At 39.6% G+C, this 23511-nt stretch overlaps 1 protein-coding gene across 1 annotated transcript in view; it reads right to left on the bottom strand.

Annotated features, from left to right (window-relative positions):
• ALG14 (ALG14 UDP-N-acetylglucosaminyltransferase subunit) overlaps nucleotides 1-23511 on the bottom strand; it is a 90944-nt gene that overhangs the window by 42127 nt on the left and 25306 nt on the right. The window contains exon 3 of the mRNA XM_045998777.1: nucleotides 13318-13449. Within this exon, the coding sequence (XP_045854733.1) occupies nucleotides 13318-13449 (132 nt within the window). The remainder of the gene's footprint in view (nucleotides 1-13317; nucleotides 13450-23511) is intronic.

Raw genomic sequence — 23511 nt, 5'->3', positions numbered from 1 at the left:
CTCTGACCACACAGGAGTCCCTCCTTTGGAAACAGCTTTGTTTTCATCACGCTTCCCTTTCTCATCCGCTCACAACTGAATTCCTTTTCCTTCAACGTTCATTTTTGTTTTCACTATAGTCACATTGTTATCCTTAGGAAAACATGCTAGCCTTCACCCTGAGAGGAAGAGGCCCCACCAGGCCTGGAGCTCCATGTGCCTGTGATGGACTGGAGCAGTGACAACTCAGACAGTGACGCAGGCAAAGTGAAACAAGAGAAAAGACTAGTAGGCGAAGCCACGCTGGCTTCTGCATAGAGGAAAAACGTAATGTTTGCCAGGTGGAAAAAGGAACCATTTAGAAAGGAAAGAAAAGTCATTTGCAAGCTTTGGAGAGTCCCCGAAAGGGGAGAAAAATAAAAACAACTCAAAACAATCTCTGATTATATACAGCCTAACTCTGCCCCAGATTTTGTTCTGAGGTCACTCAAAATGTGAAACAGAAGTCATAACGTTTAAATTAAATACCGCATTTGTGGATGGAAGCAGCTACGGGTTGTCACCCGGCCAATGTGACAGTGGCACAGCTGGTAATTTCACCACGCAGCTGGGAAAGGCAGCCTGTCAGTCATAAGAAACCAGATACGTGGGAGGATTTTCACATGGAATCACTTCTTACAGTGGACTCTGGCCATCATCAGACTTGCTAAATGCACGTACGACATACAGTTGGTTCTTCTCTATCTTTATGAATGTTGCTAAGTTCATAATGCTTGCATCGAGGAGAAATACAAGCTGGGTAAAAGGAACACTGGCATTATTTTAATGTGTTACAGGGGACTGGTTAAAAGGAACTGGGCAAAATTAAACAAATGTCTCCCAAGTATGATTTCATTAATCCTGGAAAACATGAAGCAGTAGACAATTGTGGCCTAATCATTTCTTATTTGACTTGGCTGGAAAAGTCTTATTCTCACTTAATTAACTCCATTTATAGATAGGCATCCTGAGTCAGCTGACTTTTTCTTTGTCCAGCTAGGTTTCCTTTGAACATGTTATAAAGGTTTTTGATCACCAAAAAATACAATACCAGATGAAGGTCATTATACAAAGAGAATCAAACTAACAGCAACTCAGGGGAAAAAGAAAGTTCCTGTAAGAATTCTGGCATATCAACAAGAAGTTAATTGACTCTTCTTAATGTTTCAAACACATGTCAATCAAGAGGCCAATAAAATTTTTATATACTATGCAAACAGTGGTAATCCCAGTGCCACCCAGTTTGTGGCTCACCACAGAAAATATCTAATGAAAAAAATCACAGTATCCCACTTACAGACAATAACCCACTCTCTAGGTCATCAATTTGCTACTGAACTTAGAAATTTCACAGCTCAAACTGGGTATGGAACATGGGAAAAAATGACTAAGTAAAATAATGGCCGTCTTTCATACAGAGCATGAGTGTACATGTAATAAATACATCTAAATTTGTCATGGTGAATTAAACCAGCTTCAGGCAAAGAAGCAGAGTTTTAGGCTGAAATGGTCCATTTCTTTCCAATTTGTTATACATGTAGAATCTGAATTTATTTTTTACTTGATTAAAAATTAAATTAGGTTTCATTTTTGTATGCAGAGCTCTTATCCTTGAGTATTTCATTTAACAACAGCCAGGTTGGCATGAAGCCAGTAATCAAACACTGCGGAGTCGGGAAACCCTTCTGGTTTTGCAGACTCTCCATAAAGCCTGAGAAGAGTACCAGTTTAGGGAGTGGGCGTCTTTGTTTTTGTGATGACTCACACCATCCAGTATTCATTCATTTATTTTTAAGTCATTCCGCAAATATGTGGAAGGCACTTTTCTAGGAAGGGACCATGGGAAACACAAAAATACACAGCAATGCCCTTGAGAACTGTGCAGATCTTTCCCCCCAACACAAGCAGTCCTCTTACTGCAGAGAAATGATTAGCAATCTCTCGAATTCAACTTTCTCTTCTTGAAACAAACTAATTTCCCCTCAGGAGTATATTTTCAAGAGAGCATGAAATCAGTCCACTCACTCAAAGACTGATTCAAAGACTCCTACCCCTAGGAGAAACTAAAGACGATGCAAGAATGAAGAAATCTTTGGGTTTCAGATGCAAATAGTGAACTACAAGGAGGTCATATTACTGAGAAATCAACATGTCCATTACACTGGGGGGAAAAGGGCATAATACAGATCATGAAGGGCCAGTATCAATGGGACTATTTAGCCATGGTTTTAGAAGGGCCAACAAAGTCTTCCATGTCTCCCATGGCTATCAGTAGTTGTATTAAAAAGAAAGTCAGCAACAATACAGACGAATTCAATCACTTTGTCACCAACAGCATGCAACAGACAATTCCAGAACACTCCACCCAACAACAGCAGAATACACATTCTTTTCAAGTGCCCATGGAATGCTCACCAAGATAGATTATATTCTGGATCATAAAACAAACCTCAACATATTTCTTAACCACAATGGGATCAAATTAAAAATCAGTAACACAAGGATAATAGGAAAAAAGGTCTCCAAATACTTAGAAATTAAGCAAAGTACTCTAAATCCATGGGTCAAAGAAGTCTTAAAGGACATAAAAAATACTTGGAACAAAAGAAAATGAAAATGCAACATATTCACATTTGTATGATGACACTAAAACAGTGCCGAAAGAGAAATTAATAGCGCTATATGCTTATATTAGAAAAGAGGAAAGGTCTTAAATCAATAATCTGAGATCCTACCTTAAGAAACTAAAAGAAGAACAAAATGAACCCAAAGCAACCAGAAGAAAGTAAATAATAAAGAGCAGAGAAAATAAAGGAAACAAAGAGTTTATTCTTTATTTTTTTAAAAGATTTTATTTATTTGAGAGAGAGATGTGAGCGAGAGAGAGCACGAACAGGCAGACGGAGAGGGTAAGGGAGAAGCGGGTTCCCCACTGAGCAGGAAACCAGATGCAGGGCTAGATCCCAGGACTCTGGGATCATGACCTGAGGCAAAGGCAGATGCTTAACCAACTGAGCCAACCAAGCACCCCAGAGCTGATTCTTTAAAAAGATCAACAAAATTCATAAATCTTTAGCCAGACTGACAAATGTAAAAAGAGAAACAGAGAAGACAGACTTTGCCAATATAAAAAAGAAACAGTAAAAAAGAAACTATAGATCCTAAAGCTGTTAAAAAAAATAAAGGGACAATAATGGAAGACAATACAGGAATACCACAAAGAACTCTGTACATAATAATTTAGATGAAATGGAACAATTCCTTGAAAATCACAAACTACCAAAATTCACCTAATATGAGACAGATAATCTGAAAACTCTATTAAAGAAATGTAATCCACAACTAAAAAGCTTCTAAAAAAGAAATCTTCAGGGCCAGGTGGCTTAACTGGGGAATTTTACCGAACATTTAAAGGAAAATTACCATCAATTCTAAACAATATTCCAGAAAACAAAGAGGGTGAAACACTTTTCCATCATTTTATAAGGCTAGTATTATCTCAAGTCCAAAATGGGACAGAGTCCCAAACAGAAAGCTAAAGACCAATACCCCTCATGACTACCATTATAAAAACTCTCAACAAATTACTGGCAAGTCAAATCCAGGTATATATAAAAAGAATTAGACATCATGATCAGATGAGACTTATTCCAAGAATGCAAGTATATTTCAATATTTGAAAATCAATGTAATGCACAATATTAATAGGCTAAAGAAAATCACATGATACATGTTAATCGATGCAAAAAAAAACCTGATAAAATTCATTCTGTCATTAATGACATTATTTTTTCATTTGAGGCAAATCAGGAACAGAGGCTCTGTTGGTTAATACTACATGTCAACTTGACTGGGCAACAGGGAGCCCAGACATTTGGCCAAACACCATTCTGGCTATGTCAGTGAGGGTATTTGGGGGTAAAATTAATATGTGAAAGAGCAGACTGAGTAAAGAAGGTTGCTCTCCCTACTAATGTGGATGGTCCTCACCCAACCAATTGAAGACCTGACTAGAACCAAACAGGCTAAGTAAAATCCTGTACCATTGGTTCTGGTTCAATTTTTCTGGAGAACCCTGACTAATACAGAAGGGAAGCTTTCTCAACTTGACAAAGAACATCTATAAAAAACCCACAGCTAACATCATCCTTAGTGGTAAAAGAGTGAATGCATTTCTCTTAAAACCTGGAACAAGACAAAGATGCCTCTCTCATCACTCTTATTCAATATAATACTAGAAATACTAACCAGTACAATAAGGCAAGAAAAGGAAACAAATGATATACTGGTTGAAAGGGAAAAACTTTCCCTATTTGAAAAATACGTGATTGTCTAGAAAGTCCCAGGAAATCTACTTTTAAAAAATTCCTAGGATTTAATAAATGAGCTCAGCAAGATCACAGGATATGAGATTAAAAAACAAAGATCAATTGTATTTCTGTATGTTAGCAACAAACATGTAGAAACCAAAATTAAAAACATTATACCATTTATAATTTATAATCATTTCAAAAAAGTGAAATATCAAGATATTAATTTAAAAAATATGTATGTGGCTTATATACTGAAAATTACACAATGATGATGAAAGATATAAAAGAAGACCTAAATTAAATGGAGAGACATACCTTGGCTATGGATTGGAAGACTCAACATAGTAGAGATGTCAATTTCCTCAAAACTAATTTATACATACAATGTAATTCCTGTCAAAATCCCAGAAAAATTTTGTTGTACATATAGACAAGTTCATTCCAAGATTTATACAGAAAGGCAAAGGAACTAGAACAGCTAAAACAATTTTAAAAAAGAAGAATAGGGGTGCCTGGGTGGCACAGTCAGTTAAGCGTCTGCCTTCAGCTTAAGTCATGATCCCAGGATCCTGGGATTAAGCTACACATTAGTCAGGCTCCCTGCTCAGCTGGGAGCCTGCTTCTCCTTCTCCCTCTGCTTGCCACTCGCCCTGCTTGTGCTCTCTCTCTCCCTCTCTGTCAAATAAATAAACAAAAAAATCTTACCAAAAAAAAAAAAAAAAAGAATACAATGGGAGAACTCATTTGACTTGAAGTTAAGACTTATTACATATAGCTATATCATTCTTAACAGTGTGATATTGGCAGAGGGACAGACACAGAGATCAGTGAAACAGAGATTCCAGGAACAGATAAACATAAACACACCAAGCTGATTTTTTAAAAAAAATTCCAACTAATTTTTTTAAAAAAATATTTTATTTATTTATTTGACAGACAGAGATCACAAGTAGGCAGAGGCAGGCAGAGAGAGAGAGGGGAAGCAGGCTCCCCACTGAGCAGAGAACCCGATGTACAGCTCGATCCCAGGACCCTGGGATCATGACCTGAGCTGAAGGCAGAGGCTTTAACCCTCTGAGCCACCCAGGCCCACTCCCCTGGAACTGATTTTTAATAAAGAAGCAAAAATAATTCCATGAAGGAAGGAATTTTTTTAAAAAACAGATCATGCTGCACATCTATTGGGAAATGAGCCTTCACCTAAAGCTTGTATTTTATACAAAATTTGATTCAAAATGATCTATGGATTCAAAAGTAAAACATAAAACTAAAACTTTTGGAAAAAAAACATGAGGAAACCCTTGGAATCTAGGGCTAGGTGGAATCTAGAACTCTTCACCCAAGTTCTTAGATGTGACAACCAAAATAAAAAATTGATAAATGAGACTTCATCAAAATAAAAACTTCTGCTCTGTAAAAGTCCCTGTTAGGAAGATGGAAAGAGAAGCTATACCCTGGAAGAAAATATCTGTAAACCACAATATTGCACAAAAGCCTTATATCTAGAATATAGACAAGAACTCTCAAAACCCAAAAGTCAAAGAAACAATTCAGTTAGAAAATGGGCAGAAAGACATGAACAAACTTCTCAGTGAAGAAGGAATATTAATGACAAGCACATGAACAGATATTCAACATCATTAGCAACTAGGAAAATACAAATTAAAACCATAATGGCATATCACTTATGAAATAGTGAGAATATCAAAATCTAGAAAGAACGCAGAAAAACTAGATCTCTTAGACACTGCTAGTAAGACGTTAAGTGGTAATACCTACTATGGAAAACAGTCTGGCAGTTTCTTACAAAATTTAACTTGAACCTTCTATCAGACCCAGCAATCTCATTTGGGGACATTTGCCTACAGAAATGAAAACTTAATACCTACACAAAAACCTGTACATAAATGTTCATAGGAGCTTTATTTATAACAGCAGAAAACTGAAACAATTCAAATGTCTTTCAATGCATGAATGGCTAAGCAAACTGTGGTACATTTGTACAATGGAATTCTATTCAGCAATAAAAGGAATTACTGATACAAGCAAAAAAATGAATAAATTTCAAGATCATTATGCTTAGCGAAAAAGGTCACTCTCAAAAGGTTTCACACTGTTTGAGTCTATTCATAGAACATTACTGGGGCTCCTGAGTGGCTCAGGTCATGATCCCAGGGTCCTAGGATTGAGGCCTGCATTGGGCTCCCTGCTCAGTTGGGAACCTTGCTTCTCCTTCTCCCACTCCCCATGTTTGTATTCCCTCCCTCGCTATCTCTGTCAAATAAATAAATAAAATCTTTAAAAAAAGATATAACATTATTGATATGATAAACTACAGATGGGAAACAGATCAGTGGTTGCCAGGAGACAGGGATGGAAGAAGCACAGGGGAGTTCTTTTGCGGTGACAGAACAGTTTTGAATCTTGATTTTGGTGGCGATTACACAAATAAGTACACGAATAAAGTAGCAGAGAACTCTACATACGCATACATACAACCATACATGGATGTATATAAAAAAGCAGTCAAAAGTGAGTAAGGTCTATCGTCTGGTTAACAGTATCACACTAATATACATTTTCTGGCTTTGACACTGTACTACAGTTATACATGATGTCACCATTAGGGGAAACAGGGTGAAAAGTACATGAACCTCTACGTTATGCAACTTCTTGGGATCTGTAATTATTTCAAAATGTTAAAAAAAAGCTTAAAAAAAAAAAGATGTGTCCAAATGTTTTTTAAAAAGTATCTCGAGTAGCAGAATAAGCTTGTAGCTGCAGAGACGGAAGAACAATTTCTGATCTAAATAGTTTTTTTCCGGGAGAATTACTCTCCATTTCATGTCTACCTGTTGTTTATTTTTCTTGAGGCTAACTAAATAAAAGCTTCTCAAGGCCATAGGTCATATTGCATTAATCCCCTCAGTGCCTACTGCAATACAGATGTTAAAAAAAAAGACTAGTTAAGTTATGAATTGAGCAAGTTAGCTAATTTTGGCAGATACTGACACACTTCTAAAGAGAACCAGAGTTAACTACACTGACTAGCTCTGTGACTTTGGTTACTTAGACCTCTCTGGACATTGGGCTTCTCATCTCTTGGATGAATATAAAGAGTACTATGTTAGAAGACTGTTAGGAAAATTAAATGAGTTAATGTATGTAAAGTATTTAGGAGAGTGCCAGATATACTGGAATAGTTCAATAATTTTTTTTTTCAATGTAGGGCTTGAACTCACAACCCTATGATCAAGACCCGAGCTGAGATCAAGAGTCAGATGCTTAACGAACTGAGCCACCCAGGCGCCCCTCAATGAATGTTATTTTTCTAAAAGATTTTAAAAATATGACTTTTAGGTGGATCCAATCTCATGAATCAATGGTATAATCAATAGGGTGGTTAAGTAGTTATCTCCTTTAACTATTGGGATTTCAATGAGAAAAGTCTGTTTGTGGGGATTATAAAGAAAAAAAGCCCAATATGCCATCTTAACAGTACCTATGATATTTAGCTTTGTAAAAATGACTACTGATTACTTGTACTAAGTTCTTGAGTTCCAGGTACTAATTTCTAGTAACAATAAAATATTAGATGTAAAATGCCAATTAATAAAGGTATAAGTCCAAAGATTTCAACTTTATGTACATTATGTGATTCTCTGACTCAGCTGACTTGTTAATCTTTCACTATTCTTAAAATGACCTTTTTCTATTCTCTAACTTTTGCCCACCATTGCTTAAATGCCATCCCTACTCTGAAAACTTACTCCACTCCCCAGAGAAGATTTATCACACTATCACAATCCACCTATAGGCAAGACTGCTGTCTACTGTGCTTACTTTTATACGCCTCACACACAGTATAAATCCTGGCAGAGTGAGTATATCCTCAACAAATATTTGGGAATGAACCAACCACTGACATCCTCTTCCGATACTTCTATGGCAATTTTCCTGTGTTATCATTAAGGAACTTGGCATCTTGAATTACAATCACTTTCTCATTTGTCTCCTCAACTAGAGTGTAAGCTGAGGGCAAGGCCCACGTCTCACTTATGTTTGCACCCTGAGTAACCAGCACAGTGACTGGAACAGGAGATATGCTGAGAGCCTGCCATGGCCCGGGCACTGTTTCCTAACAGTGAACAAAGCAGGCACACTTTCTTACGGAATGACAACAAATACATAAAAAAGAGAACTTTGACTGGGATTAGTACTATGAAGAAAATAAAGCAGGATGATGTGATCGAGGGATGCGGATGTTAGCTGGAGAAGTGCTAGGAGTCAAGCCTTTGTAAGGAGGTAATATTTGAGCTCAAATCCGGTCATGCTTATATCAGGAGTAAAGAGTCCCAAACACAGAACAGCAAGTACAAGGGCTCTGCATATGAATCACCTGAGTTTTTTGTTTTGTTTTTTTAAAAGGCAGCAGGTGTGGCTGGCATAGAGTAAAGGAAGGGAAGAGAGGAGGAGAAGAGGTCAAAGAAGCAGGTCAGGGCTGGAGCATGCAGGCTGCACTAAGTTTGGACTCTATTCCAACAGCATAGAAAACCACTGGAGGATTTTAAGTGTGAAGTAACAGAATCTAAATTACATTAAAAAATGTACAGTGATTGTTAAGTGGTAAAGAAATTGCAGGTGGTCATGAACTTCCTTCCACACGCAGACAGGTTAGGAGATCATACAATGGGGGTGCTGGACGGCACGGTGGCAGTGAAGATGGACAGAAATAAACAGGCAGGTGAAAGATTTCAAAGACAGGGCTGGCAGGATGTGCTATTGGACACAGGAAGTAGGGTGTGGGAAAGAGGAATCAAAGACGTCTCCCAGGGATTTCACTAGAGGAAATCTGCTAAAATGGGGAAAGACTAGGAAATATCTACTATTTTGGACCAAGAAAGTTTCAGATGCCTATTAGATATCCAAGTGGAAAAGTAGCACACAGCAGGCACTTGCTGTATCCTTTTAAAAACTACCACTTTGAGGACAGACTTGTCTATAAATCAAACATAATACAGGATTCCAAATTTGACTAACTCTATTTGCTGGTTCCAAGGTAACAGAAAAAAAAACAGACTAATAAGTGAATAATAAGTGACTGAACGACCAGAGATCTCAGTTCATTTGACGAAACGTCACTTTTGCTACTACTCATGCTCCTGGACCCGTATTTTTTATACAAAGGTGCTGCATTTTATGTCAGAAATTTTAGATAAATGTCAACTCAATTCAAGTACTTGCTCCACTTCGCTAGGCCTTATAAACACTGGGGTGATTAGTGTCAAGAGCAGTAAGCAATGACTTTGAGTAAAAGCCACTTTTACTCAAAGATCGTGAAATGCCACATTTAAGACTACTAGAAGCCAAAGGTGCTGCTTTTGGTGACGATATATATTTTAATCCATTTCATCTTTTTTAAAATTAAAATTTATTGAGATATGATTTTCATACAGTAAAAGTTATCCTTCTTAGTGTACATGTCTGAATTTTGACAAACACATACAATCAGCTAACCACCATCCCTACAATCAAGATATAGGACAGTTTTTCACCCCCCAAAAGTTCCTTTACATCCTTTTGTAGTCAGTCCCTCCCCCATCCCCAGATGCTGGCAACTTCTGATCTGTTTTTGGTTCCATTTTTTTTTTCAAACTCAATAATAGTCTTATGAACTCATGATGTCTATTCACAAATGGCTGCAAAACCCTGTTTCTTACAAAATATGATGTGTGAAGTATCAGAACCACCTAAAAAGTATTTGATGACATTGTAAAAGAAGAAACCACCCTTTCCAATTTACTGATAGAGATTAAACTGAAGTCTCCGAAACAGAGTTTATAAATTTTTCTCTGAGATAAGCTTTTCATTTAATAATTGGCTTGAATGAAACAAGCATGAATTATAATATACACTCAACAAACAGACTCATACACTTTTTCCTTAAAATGACCTAAGGTTTTGGATTACTATTCTCATCCAAAAAGTCAGTTAAGACACGAAACAGTCCATATCCTCACAATGGTTTTATCTATACATATTTCTGTAACAGGAAACTGGTAAATATAAACTTCTTTTTATTTTCCAAGTCAATCTCATTTGTAGAATTCTGTAATTATACTTCCTATAATGGTATTATTTCCCATTTTTATTATCCATTTTGTTTTAAAAATATTTTGACAAATACATAAGACATTTAATTTTGAAATATATGCTGTTATCACTCAATTACATCAGTGTTAAATCTGCTATGAAAGCAGGTACTTGAGTTGTTGGCATTTATTTTCATTTTATACTACTATTTAGGGGGAGTGACAGTTCGTGTAATTTATTTTAAAAAGTAATGTATCAGCCGATTCTTAATTTGTTTGAAATAATGAACACAGCATCCATGGTGTGAGCCAGAAATAGTGGCATACGGTTCAGTGGTTAACGCCTTGGGCTTTGCAATCAGTAAGGCGTGGCTTCTAGTCCTAGCTCTGTTATTTTTTGGTTGTGTGAACTCTGAGCAAGTAACCTCCTGCCTCAGCACCTCAGTTTCCTCATTCACTAATGGGAACAATAGCAGTACCTACCTCAGGTGACAGGGATGTGAGCGCTCAGCACCACATCTGGCATGTGTGCGTGCTCAATAAATAGTACCTATTATATACCAGGTGGGGTTTTCATTTGAAAAACATTAGAATGTTCCATTCTTCAGCACTCATTCTGGAACAATAAAGAAAGTGCCTGTGTTTATATTTTATAGTGGCACAGTGAGGGACAGAGACAGCTGAGTGGTGCAGGTGACACAGGTGTGCGCCCACTTTAAAGCAGAGCAGAAAGACACCTCGCTGTTAAGATAATTCTACTGATTTAAGGTAGGATGTTGCCATCTCTTCCAAGAGTGGGTTTTTCTTTTACTTTTTTTTTTTTTTTAAACACGTAAAGAAGAAATAGAGCTTTGTGATAGAAATCATAAGAAAGCCAAGGATGACCACAGGAGAGATCTACATGTTTTAGTAAAAAAGGCCTCTTAACAATTACCTTTTCCCTGTAAAGCGAAGGTGATTTCATTAAGTGCAAATTAATTTTGTGAGGCCAACTGTGTCAGGACAGCTGACTGGATAATGCTCAGGTTTGAAACAGTTTTTTTTTTTAACTAACTCAGTTCAAAATTTCACACCCCCTGCCTCTTTCACTCTTATTCCTTTAGAAACATAATAGTTTTTTTCCTTCCACTTTTTACGAGCAAATTTATAGCACTCATAAAATTTTAGACTAAGGAAACTGAGAGGATATCTAGTACAATCCTTTCATTTTAAGGTAAAGAATAAAGCCCAGAAGGGAACTGGCAAAAATGATATAAAAGCCAAAGTGGGCCTGGGACCAAGTGTCCTAATGTCCCACCACTTACTCTTTCTGCTCCAAGGGTATCAAATACTTCGCCTAGGCAGTCACCAGAGCTCCTCTGTCCCATGGCAGACATCATCCACCAGTCACTACTTCCTTCTGAGCCTTAACCCTTTAGAGTCTTAAACCACACTCCAGCTAGTTGTTGCCAGTGTTGGTGGCCATGCCTCCAGTGATGTAGTAAATATAAATCCAAATTTCCTGCTGAAAATGTCAAGGCATTTTTCCTGATTTCTGTTCTGTCTTTTGAATTTTAGAAATAAATAAATTTTTCTGGGCAATAATGATCTTTTAGGGAAATATCTAAATTCTACACACTAAAAATGTGGTGGGAGATTATTAAATAAATTCACTTTGTCAAATTTTTAAAGATAAATATAAGCAAAATTAATCTATGGTGACAGAAATCAGAAAGTGGCTGCTCAGGGCCAGAAGCTGAGTAAGAAGAAGCAGGAGAAAACTTTCTGGGGTGAAAGAACTGTTATGTATCTTGATAGGGATACAGTCAAACTATACATTCAAGATCTGCTCATCTCTTGGGGCACCCAGCTGGCTCAGGTGGGAAAACATGTGACTCTTGATGTCAGGGCCGTGGGTTTGAGCCCCACACTGGGTATAGAGATTACTTAAATAGAATTTAGGAAAAAAAAGAGCTGCGTATCTCACTGTTTGCAAATTAAATCATTTAAAAGCAATCTAACCTACTCATGCAGTATCATTCAGATACTACATTCAGATAAATTCTCATCCAAAGAAGACTTGAACTGTAAATCCAGCTTATGAAGGGCAATGACCAAACTCATAGAGATCTTTCAAAATCAAGCTAAATACACTTCTGTTCAGCTGCTTATGAGAACATCCACTGTGCCAGAACTCGTGTATGTGGAGAACAAATAAAGAGTTTCCGTCTAGGCTATGCCAATTAATGGATTCTGCCTTAAAATAGGAATAAAAGTAGTATTTAAGAACTGTGTACACGACCATGATAACATATCTATTGCTCTCCATTGTCTACTAAAATGTACTTGGAATTTAATAACAGAACTTCATCCTAAGGACTACAGAAAATATAGATAAGGAAAGTAAGGTTGAATACAGTATAGTCATTAAGTTTTTATATTTCTATTTCCTGTATAACTTTCCTATAAAAATTTGGGTGTGTAAAACATTCATCCCACTACATACCGTATCTGGTAAGAGAGTCTTGACAAAAGCAAAAAGTACTGAAAAGGAATAAACAATTGGCTCTCTTCTAGCGGATAAGCACATGATGTTGGCTCAGGAAGCACAGGTGAATAGGATGACAAATTGGTTAAAGATACTGTTATGTTGGGGCTTACCACCACAAAGAGAAGGGGGAGAAGAGGGCAAATTTAGATTCAAGTTACAGCTAGAAAGGGAAGACAAATATTTCACCTCTTTCAGCAAAGTGCATTGTGTGATAAATTTTAGCATATGTTAGTATAAGGTCTAGTCTAAAATCTGGCACACTGAGAAATGGTAGCTGGTGAAGAAAACACTATGGTCTATTACTAACAAAGGATCTACGTACGGGAGTGTGACTTGCCCTCCCCATAGTGATGGTTATACGTACCAAATCTGGCTTCACTCTGTGAGTCAGGGGAAAGGAGAGCCACATGGAGTACAGGGTGGTGAGCACCGTGGAGAGCCAGGACTGCTGAACCTCCCGGCTTCTGGGAATGTGGTGAATGTAGTATTTGGAAAGCTAGAAGGAAATAGTAAAAATCCAAATCAACTGGGCCACTGATACCCAAGATAAACACAGTTAACAGTTACCACTGTTGAAGTTTGGGGAAGTAACTAAACACAGCAATATTTCTGTAGCAAAACATGAACACTCACACTAAATAGAATAAATAAAGACTATAAGAGACTCAGGCCAATTCAAATTCAGGTTTTGCTGTCGAACTTGTCGCAAACTTTGAACTCCTCCCCTCAGCTTTCAGAACTTTTGGGAAATTGAGCTAAAGGACTATGGAACCTGTACCACAAAGTACATGTGAATGCAGTAAGATGTCAGTGTTGTTATTAGGGTAAAAATAACCCAGCAGCATCTTATTATAAAAGGTTTTTGGATGTTACTTCCCAATTTTGAGGACTGATCTTAGTATCTATAAAATTTTCTTTTAAAAAAGCATGAGTGTTTATCATGTCCCTCGAATCTCTTTAACCTGTTAGCATATAACTTTGTAAAGAAGCAATGCACCATATTTCTGGCTATTTTTAGTGTCCTGAGGAGCTGGAAGGGCAACCAGTTCAACTCCAGCTCTAGAAGCCCAGCTCCTCAGATTCCATCTTTGCTCCAGAGGGGCAAACACACAGGCCTGGTAGGGGTTTTGCAGGGGTGTCTGGGCCTGAGGACAGCAGTCTCAGACACAGAACAGTCTACCTCTCATCTCAGGTAGCAGCTTAAAGGAGGAGACAAAATAGGTTTAGGAAGTCTCTGTCCATTCTCAGAAGAGGAACAAGAACTAGTGGAGGGGTGTCCTGGGGTGGAGACTGAGGGATTACTAATATGGAAACTAGAAAAATAGGCCCAAGAGTGACAAATAACGCAAGTGACCAAAGAGTGATGACCTCTATTTTGACTTCTGGACGCACATGCCCGGAGCCCGACCTCAGCCTCCTGGTCAGATGCTAGCAGTCTCAGTTCACCTGTGCCTGGAACTAACATAGATATGGACCGCATATCTATGGTGAAATCACCCAGTTTGCAGAGGACAGTTCCAGTCTATAGCTGTAGGCCCAGCATAATTATTAACAGTGCCCCTAGTGCCCCTTCTGTTCTCAGAAGTGTCTCAGTGAAATGAAAACTATACAGTAACCCACAGGGCAGGACAATGAGTAGGTTTTTCCAAGTCACAGGGAAGGCAATTTATTCAGAAAAGCCCAGGGCAACGTGATGGGAGAATCCGCATTACCATCAAGGATGAGACTGTAAGTGGTAGCTGGGAAGAAAGCCAAGCTGAAATTCCTACCAGTGACATAAATGGGAAAACAGTCAGGTGATGATGAGCTTGGGCAAGGGCAGTGGTGAGGAGCTAGGCAAGGGATTAGAACCATGAACCCAACTGGCAGGGCACAGGAGAGTCCGTACGGTGCAGCTGTCCAGCCTACAGCTCTATACTGGAGAGGCGCTCCATCTCCAAATTCCATACAAACCTTCCCTATGTTATTTTTTTAAAAGATTTTATTCATTTATTTGAGAGAGAGATAAAGAAAGGGCATAAGAGAGCTCATGCACGAGGTAGCGGTGGGGGGTAGAGGGAAAGGGAAAAGCAGGCTTCCCACTGAGCAGGGAGCCCAAAGCGGGGCTCATTCCCAGGACCTCAAGATCATGACCTGAGCTGAAGTCAGATGTTTAACTGACTAAACTACCCAGGTAGTTAACTGACTAAAATACCCTACATTATTATTTTTTGTTGAGAAGTTCATGTAATTGAAAATCCTACCAATAAGGTTTCTCTAAATCTGTCTCTATCTCCGCCCCCTTCCCTCACTACAAGCAGGTCTGCTTAGAGGTGCTCAGAAGCACTTTTCCCAGCTAACCTTTCTAAGATAGCCCCTGCCCCCACACATACACATACTCTTCCCTCCCGGATTAGCAGGCCTGCTTAATGTTTTAAAATTACTCCACTCACTGGAGGGGGGTGGGAGGGATGGGGTGGCTGGGTGATGGATATTGGGAAGGGTATGTGCTATGGTGAGCACTGTGAATTGTGTAAGACTGATGAATCACAAAACTGTACCCCTGAAGTAAATAATACATTATATGTTAATAAAAAAATTACTCCACTCATTCTACTTATAAATAAGTATATATTAAATACTTATTTATTTATTATCTGTCTCCCCATTAGAATGTAACTTACTTGAGGAGGCCGGGAAATTTAATCACTGCCATCTCAGTGCTCATTTTTTTTTTTTAAGATCTGATTTATTTATCTGATAGAAAGAGAGATCACAAGTAGGCAGAGAGGCAGGCAGAGAGAGAGGGGGAAGCACGCTCCCTGCTGAGCAGAGAGCCTGACATGGGGCTTGATCTCAGGACCCTGAGCTTAACCCTCAGGACCCTAGCTTAACCCTCTGAGCTACCCAGGTGCCCCTATCTCAGTGCTCACTAAGAGTACCTGGTTTAAGCTGATGCTCAATAAATGTTTATTGAATGAGTGATTCAATATGTTGTTTATTGCATGTTAATATAAATTAATCCAATCTTTTAATTTTTTAATTTTTTTATTTTTTTAAAGATTATTTATTTATTTGACAGAGAGAGAGAGATCACAAGTAGGTAGAGAGGCAGGCAGAGAGAGAGGAGGAAGCAGGCTCGCTGCGGAGCAGAGAACCCGATGCGGGGCTCGATCCCAGGACCCTGAGATCACGACCCGAGCCGAAGGCAGTGGCTTAATCCACTGAAGTTTATTTATTTGAGAGAGAGAGCACAAGTGGGATGATGGTCAGAGGGAGAGGTAGACTCCCCACCAAGCAGGGAGTCCGATGCAGGACTTGATCCCGGGACTCCAGGTTCATGACCCGAGCCAAAGGCAGACACTTAACAACTGAGCCACCTACGTGTCCAATCCAATCTTTTTGTTAACTAGCTGAGATGTATGTAGGTGGAGAATATAAAAGGGCACAAAGAAGATGATTTTCAAATTGTACATTTAGGGCCTTATTTGTAGAGGCCACTCAATAAATGGGTTGAACGGAACAGAATTCCTGGGATTAGAGAGAAAAAACCTAAGCAAAGCTGGGGATATAAGCAAAGCAGCTTATAAATAGCTGGAACCAGGAGGCACCAAGTTCTAAGGGCCTGGAGAAACAGGACAATGCCCCATCCCCCGATCCCAACAATCTGTCCTAGGTAGATAGTCTAGACTTCTCTCTGTGAACTGACCATTCACAAGGGCCTCAAGAAATTTCTCAGTCCTGTAAGTCTTCTCCCCAGAAAACAGATCCATGAGACGAGTGTCCCCGAGGCTTTGAGTTCTGAGCATAAAAGTGAAGGGAGCCTGTTAGGTTAGAGCAAGCGGAGCATCCCATTCTGCATCCAGAACTGCTTGGAAAATCTCTGTGCCCACAGTTTCTGTTTAGACTTGTTAGGCAGGCGTGTAGTTAAGTGAATGGGAATCTGGGGCCATCTTGATAAGAACAGGGCTCTCAGGTTAGCTACGTTTGATACACAGAAACTGGTGCTGGGGTATGTGATGTCCTGCATTGTCTAAAGAAAATACTGAAGGCTAGACCATGGTGAAATCTTGAGTTTTTAAAATTACTTTATATATTAAATAAACAAACACATAAAGAAGTCAACAAGGAAAAATTATCAATAGGCAGCTTGTATTTTGGTTTTAACAAAAGTTCTTCTGAAGACAAAAGAATGGGACAGAGTTTCAGGAAGCTAAAATTTAGGCCTGGCTATGACCTTCGGCCAGACATTCCTAGGGGTTGTGGCATCTGAGAAATCCAAATAAAGGCATCTTCATAGACATATTGTTTTTGTTAGCTTATACTTTTGCCTTAAGGGAAATGTCCCTGACCCTCTTTCATGTCCTACTAATGGGATGCAGGACATAAAGGAAGCTTCAGCCATCACTTTCCCACCCCCAGACCCAATATTTTGTTCAGGAGTGACACACAACCCAAGCAGGGTCAGTCTTTCCTGGATTCTGGACCCACGAAAAGTTCTTTCTTTGAAAGACACTTTGGGCTGTTAAACTTGTTCTGAATCCATTCCACTGGGGCCAAGAAATGGATACTTGTTTTAGTGTTCCTCTATTCACCAAGCTTTTCTGTAACAACTCAAAAGCGAACTACCATTTTTGATACCAAAACATGGTATTCTGCATTCCTAAACCAGAAACCAACAAATGAACAGTAGAATCTATCATAAATGAACAGTAGAATCTATCATAAATCTATCATCTATCATAAATCTATCATAAATAAATCTATCATAAATAAATCTATCATAAATCATAGAATCTATCATAAGCAGAGTTTCTGCTTATATATGAAGATCGTGAAATCTATGTTGGACTTGGCAGGGATGGAGGGTGGGGGGACCTGCTCCTGCGTGTCCTTCTTTCAAAACCTCCACACACATTCCTCATCTATCTACTTACTCCTTACATCCCTGCTACTCCTGGCCCGATGATTGCTATCTCTCATGATAACTACAATAGCCTCCTAATTAATCTCTGCTTAACCTCCTAATTAATCTCTGCTTCACCTCTGGCTCCCCTATGCTTTATTCTCTACAGAAATGCCAGAGATTTTAATGTAGAGCAGACATTCCCTTTCATTCTCCTGCTTAAAACTCCCTAAATGCTTGTGATGAAATCCAAATTTCTAATCATTCCTTATTCACCCACTAGTCATACCAGCCTTCTTTCTGCTGTGTGAATGCATCAAGCTCACTCCTTCCTGAGGGTCTTTTTGGCTCATTCTGAGAGGTCTGCTGTGCCCCCCAGATTGGCTCAACTCAGGTCTTGCTGGAACATTACCTCCTTAGAGAGGAGACAGGCTTCCCACAGGCCCCTCCTCCAATACGCAGTCACACTCCGCCAGTCTTATTTTACCATCTTCACAGCAATTACTCATACTCCCAATTAACTTGTTCATTTGTGTGTTCGACTGTTGTCTGCCTCTCTGTTCAGAACCAAGCTCCACGAGAGAAAGGATTTCACCTTGTTCACTGCTGAAATCCCAGTGTGCACAATGGTGTTTCACACAACACAGGTGCTTCATCAGTACTTGCTGAACATATCAATGACTGTCACTGTAATTTCTCGACGTTCAGACCGTGGTTTGTGCTGGAGAAGATGCTGACTCTTTACCTCGATACATCTCAGGACTTCAAGAGACCAACTAATCCAACCTCCCCACTTCACAGATGAGAAATCTGAATTTCTCCGATGTGACAGAGCCAGCGAGTGGTAGAACAGGTCTTTCATGTGTCCTGAAACACGCTGCTGACTCACCCTCCTAAAGGCCCTTCTTCTATCTCTGTACCCCACTTCTGAGGAGCTTGCCTTCCCCAGTACGTAATGAGCTTGCACTAGCTTCCTATGGAGCTCCCTGCCTTCTGTTGCTTCTATATATAGCCAAATACCCATCTTGATCCATTTGCTTTCCCCTCTCTGCTCTTCAACTCACCTCCCCCATATATATCCACAGCCCCTCACCTGCAAAGCTTGTCTCTTTCCCTGGCTCTGCAGGAACAGAGCTCACTGCCTCCTCCCATCACTTTCTCCATTGTAACCTCTTCCGCACTGTAGATTTGGCACACACCAATCCCACCTGCCACTGGTGCCAATGTCTCCCTCTCCTGCCTCCAGGCTTTTTGGATTAAAACAAAACAAAACAACACAACAACAACACCCAGAAAAAAATATAGGACCTTAGAAATCTTCAGAGTTTTCTGTTGAACCTTACCAAGTTCTGTTTTTTTGCCATCACTCCTGCCTGGTAGCCAACTGGGTGACATGCTCCTAGAAACTTTGTGTTAGTAGAATCCCTTCTTTCTGTGCAGTTCAACGTGTATATCCTGCAGTTCATGCAGATCCTGCAACATGATCCAGTCTCTAGCACACCACTGGCACCAAAAGACAAAAAAGTGACATTCTCTCTTTCCCTTATTCTCTCCCCACCATATCTTAGAAAAAGACATATACTAGTGAGACACCCTTTCCATCCATCTAAGTGTCCTCATTATGAAGGGGCAGAGGCCATGTGTTCTACAGTACTGTGTATACCCACGGAGCCTCCCAGTGTTTCCCACACATGCTTGACTGATGCATAATGAAATGTATAGTGGAAGACAGACAAGAAAGGGAGAATGCTTATGAAAAAAAAAAAAAAGAGAAATGGATTATTTTTCAGGCTTCTAGTTTGTCTGAAATTATGTGAAACACTGAGTTAAATGCTAATAGTATATGACAACTTGTAACTTTCAAAGTATCTTCCAGAATTACATCACTGCTAAAACCCACAAACATATCTGGCATTAGATCTGTGACAACCTAAATAGAAGTTTATAGTGATTTAGATGGAAATAATTCCACCAAGAATCCAGATGGCATCATAAACCACAACATAGCAGATTAAGTGGTCTATGAAGTCATTCTTTGCTGTTACCACACACTGAAATGTACAATATGTTTATTATTTAATGAATGCCACACTATTGCAGAATCTTGGAAACAAGACAAAACTAAAATGGTAAGATTTCATTCAACCAAAAATGGTTTCAGCTTTCTTTCATAACTATTTTTTCAATAATGTGAAGTATAACATATATTAAAAAAATATGTTGGATGGTCCCATATTCTGAAATCAAAATGACCATAATTGACTGCATGCACAAAAATGTTTTTATGTGCATGTCCTTTAAGTACGTGATAGTTGCTTACTTCATGGTAGCTGACAAAGAAGGGCCATGAAGGAGTGAAGGGGCCATGGGTTCCAGACTGGGTCTTGCCAAGAACCGGCTCTGTCCCTTTGGATGAGTCAAGTTCTCTGGACCTCAGTCTCTCACAAGGAGGCCTGTAAAGATCATGGATCCTCAACCAGCCACCATAACTCTACAATTGGCTCTGAAGTCTGGCTTGTCAACAACAAGCCAGGCTGCTGCTCTAGGCTTGCCCATGGCTTTCAGCCACTCCTCACTTTACCTTGGGAAGCCTTTTCCTACTTGGAGGTCTGGGCTTCAGAGAAATAAAAAAAGTCATTTGTTCTTAAAATAATTATGGGACTCTGGCCCCCCAAATTCCTAGTGTCTTTTATACTGAATAAGAGTTGTCCTCTTCCCAGGCTTGTATTGTCCCCTCCTTCTGCCAACAATAACCAACTTTCTTTTTGGTAACTCACCCCTTTCACCTTCTCAGGCAGACAGTTTGGGTGGGATTTCAGGTCCTGTCTCGTTCACCCCCAAACCTCTAGTTCCAAGAGTAGGCCTGAGATGGGTTAAGCAACATGGGAATAACCCTTATCCCTGGCCACAGCAACTGGCTGAAAGATGGGACTATAAAGCCAACTGAAGACCATGAGACTGGAGACCTCTGCTGTGGCTTCTGGGAAAAAAGCTTTACTTTCTTGGTCTCCTACATGTTGTAAGAGACCTTCTTCCCTACACACAGGCTAGCACAAAGATAGGAAGCCAGGAGGGACTACTGGTTTTTGCCACCCTGAGGTGAGAGCATGGAGCTAACAGAGGCAGCACCGAGAGGAGGGAGGCCAGTTCAGCTGAGCCTGCAGGAGACAGAGCAAAAAGACACTATTCCTAGTGAAATCCCTGGGCAGTTGGACCAAGTCTCACCCAGCAGTAAGACTGAATTTTTCCCATTTTGTAAGTCAACAAATTCCCTTTTAATTGTTCAAGTCATTTTGGGGTTTGGTTTTCCACTTACAGCTGAAACACTCTTCCTTTTAGCTTTAAAACAGTCGGAATTTGCGGTGCCTCAGTGGCTGAGTCAGTTAAGTGTCTGACTCTTGATCGCAGCTCAGGTCTTTATCTCAGGGTCATGAATTCAAGCCCCATATTGGGCTCCATGCTAGGCATGGAGCCTACATAGAGAAAACAAATGAAAACAAAAATGATATGAACTTAAGACCATTGTCCCTTTTTAAAAAAGAAAATATATCAGTAACAAAGACAAATACTGAATTTCAGAGCTGTATTATTCACTGTGAGCACAGATTCATTCATTCATTAAATACTCTAGTGTACCTACCAGGTGACAGGCTAGAAACACAAGGGTGGGTAAGACATTCATAAGGAATTCATTACAGTGTGGCAGAGTGACGCAGAAAAACTAGTCACTGCAATCAGAGAGATTAATACAACAAGAGACATAATTATTAAATATAAGGTTAGCACCAAGTAAGAAATAGTGGACTACACTTTGATAAACTAAGTCAAGTTTTATGGAAAAGACACTTGATCTGACTTAGAAGGATATGAAATTTATCAAGCATGGCAGAGAGGGGGAAAAGGGTCTTCCGGACATGTTCAGAGCAGTGACACATGAAATAGCAAGGGATATTTGGGAAATTATGTCTGGTATACCAAGAGCACACAGAGAGCAGTGGAAAATGGAGTTGGAGAAGCAGGGCCTTCAAAGACATGCCGAGGAGTATGTACTTGAAGCTAAAGCAATGAGGGGCCACTGAAGGGTGACAAAAAGGGGGAGTGATGTGACCAGATCTTCAGTCAGGAGCTACCACTGTGACAGTAACAAAGAAGGTGAACAGAAGGGGTGGGGCTCACCTAGACTAGGGAAATCATTTAGCAGATTCCTGATATATATCAGAATGATATTCAAGGCCTCAAGGACACTTGCAACACTAAGGTGAAGGAATGGAGAGGGGCAAACAGTGGGAAGGGCAGACTTAAAGAGGCTGGAGAGTTTGGGGAATTTCTTAGGTTTTTAGGTGAGGTGAATGGGATATGGGAAATAGGCCGAGAGCACATCATTACTGATAATGGTCTGGTTTTGAGCATAATTTTATCAGTTAGTAAAACACTACATATAAAATATAATAATGTTAGATGTTATAAGCAATTTTTAGGTTGAAATGGGTGTGGACAGGGCCTTGTTCCTAACACTGGGGCAACAGGTTGACCTGGAAGGTGGGTAGACAGAGCAAGACAGCCTACAGTTCTAGGAAGAGGCAGCATTCAGAAATGAAGATTCTAGGCAGGCTCCAATGGGTCTCGAGAGCCAATCTCGAGATTGCTCTCCTGGACGAGAGCAATCATTTGTCTTTGATAAGTCAGACCCGAGAGCCAGTTGTGGTGATCACAGCAGCCTTTTGAGGACCCCCTGATCTCAGCCAGGTCTCTGCTTCACAGTGCAAGAATGAGGTCCAGAGAGGCTAACTTGCCCAAGGGGGCAGAGCTGATTACCAGCAGGCCCCAGTGTGGAACCTATGGCTTCTTCACCCATAGGTTACTTCATGGCACTTCCTCATCAGCTGCCATGAACTGAGCATCTGTCATGTTCTTGGACAAGTGAACATCTCTGCACTCATCACTTTCTCTTCCTTCCTATGCTCAGCTCTTTGGTCAATCCTGAAACTGCAAGTGAAATTGTCAGCCTCACTATTTGTATGGCTTGGAATGATGTTGTGCCTGGCATAGGTCTAACTACCAGCTCCACAATTATTTCCTGGAGCCTAATGGCTAAAAGGGACCAAAGAATCTCCCTATGGGGAAAAGGAAGGGCAGAGGGAAACAGGCCACATCCTGAATTTATGACAACAACAAAAAAATTGTTACGTTAGGGCCCATAATGTAAGTGCACACTTAAAAAACTATGCTATATGTAAATGTTTACATTCAAACACTGGCTATTAGAATGTCTTTATTTTGCTTCAAAATGGAGAAACAGAAGCACCATATTCTAAACTGCCACTGGCTCCTAGTGGTGTAAGAATCCCACACAAATTTAACTGGCTTAGAGAAACCAGACAAATCATTAGAAGGCTCAAACAACCATAGTATGTCATTCATACTTTCTTCAATTCCATCAATTCAGAATCTGATTCAGAGAAAGTTTAACCTGGCTTTGTTGTAGACAGGAAGAATGGGATAATTAAGATTTAGGAAGGAATTTAAGAGACTAACCTATTTAGAATACATCAGAACCGTTGTACATCTACCTGATATGCTGTTTTTGAAAATAATCTTTTGTTCATTGAGATAGCCACGTCAGGATTTCTATTTGTAATAAACTACAAACATTTCCTTATTCAGGTATGTCAC

This window comes from Meles meles, chromosome 1, assembly GCF_922984935.1.
Source record: "Meles meles chromosome 1, mMelMel3.1 paternal haplotype, whole genome shotgun sequence".
NCBI lineage: Eukaryota > Metazoa > Chordata > Mammalia > Carnivora > Mustelidae > Meles > Meles meles.
The sequence above is the reverse complement of the archived record's forward strand: the minus strand, read 5'-3'. Positions and strand labels throughout refer to the sequence as shown.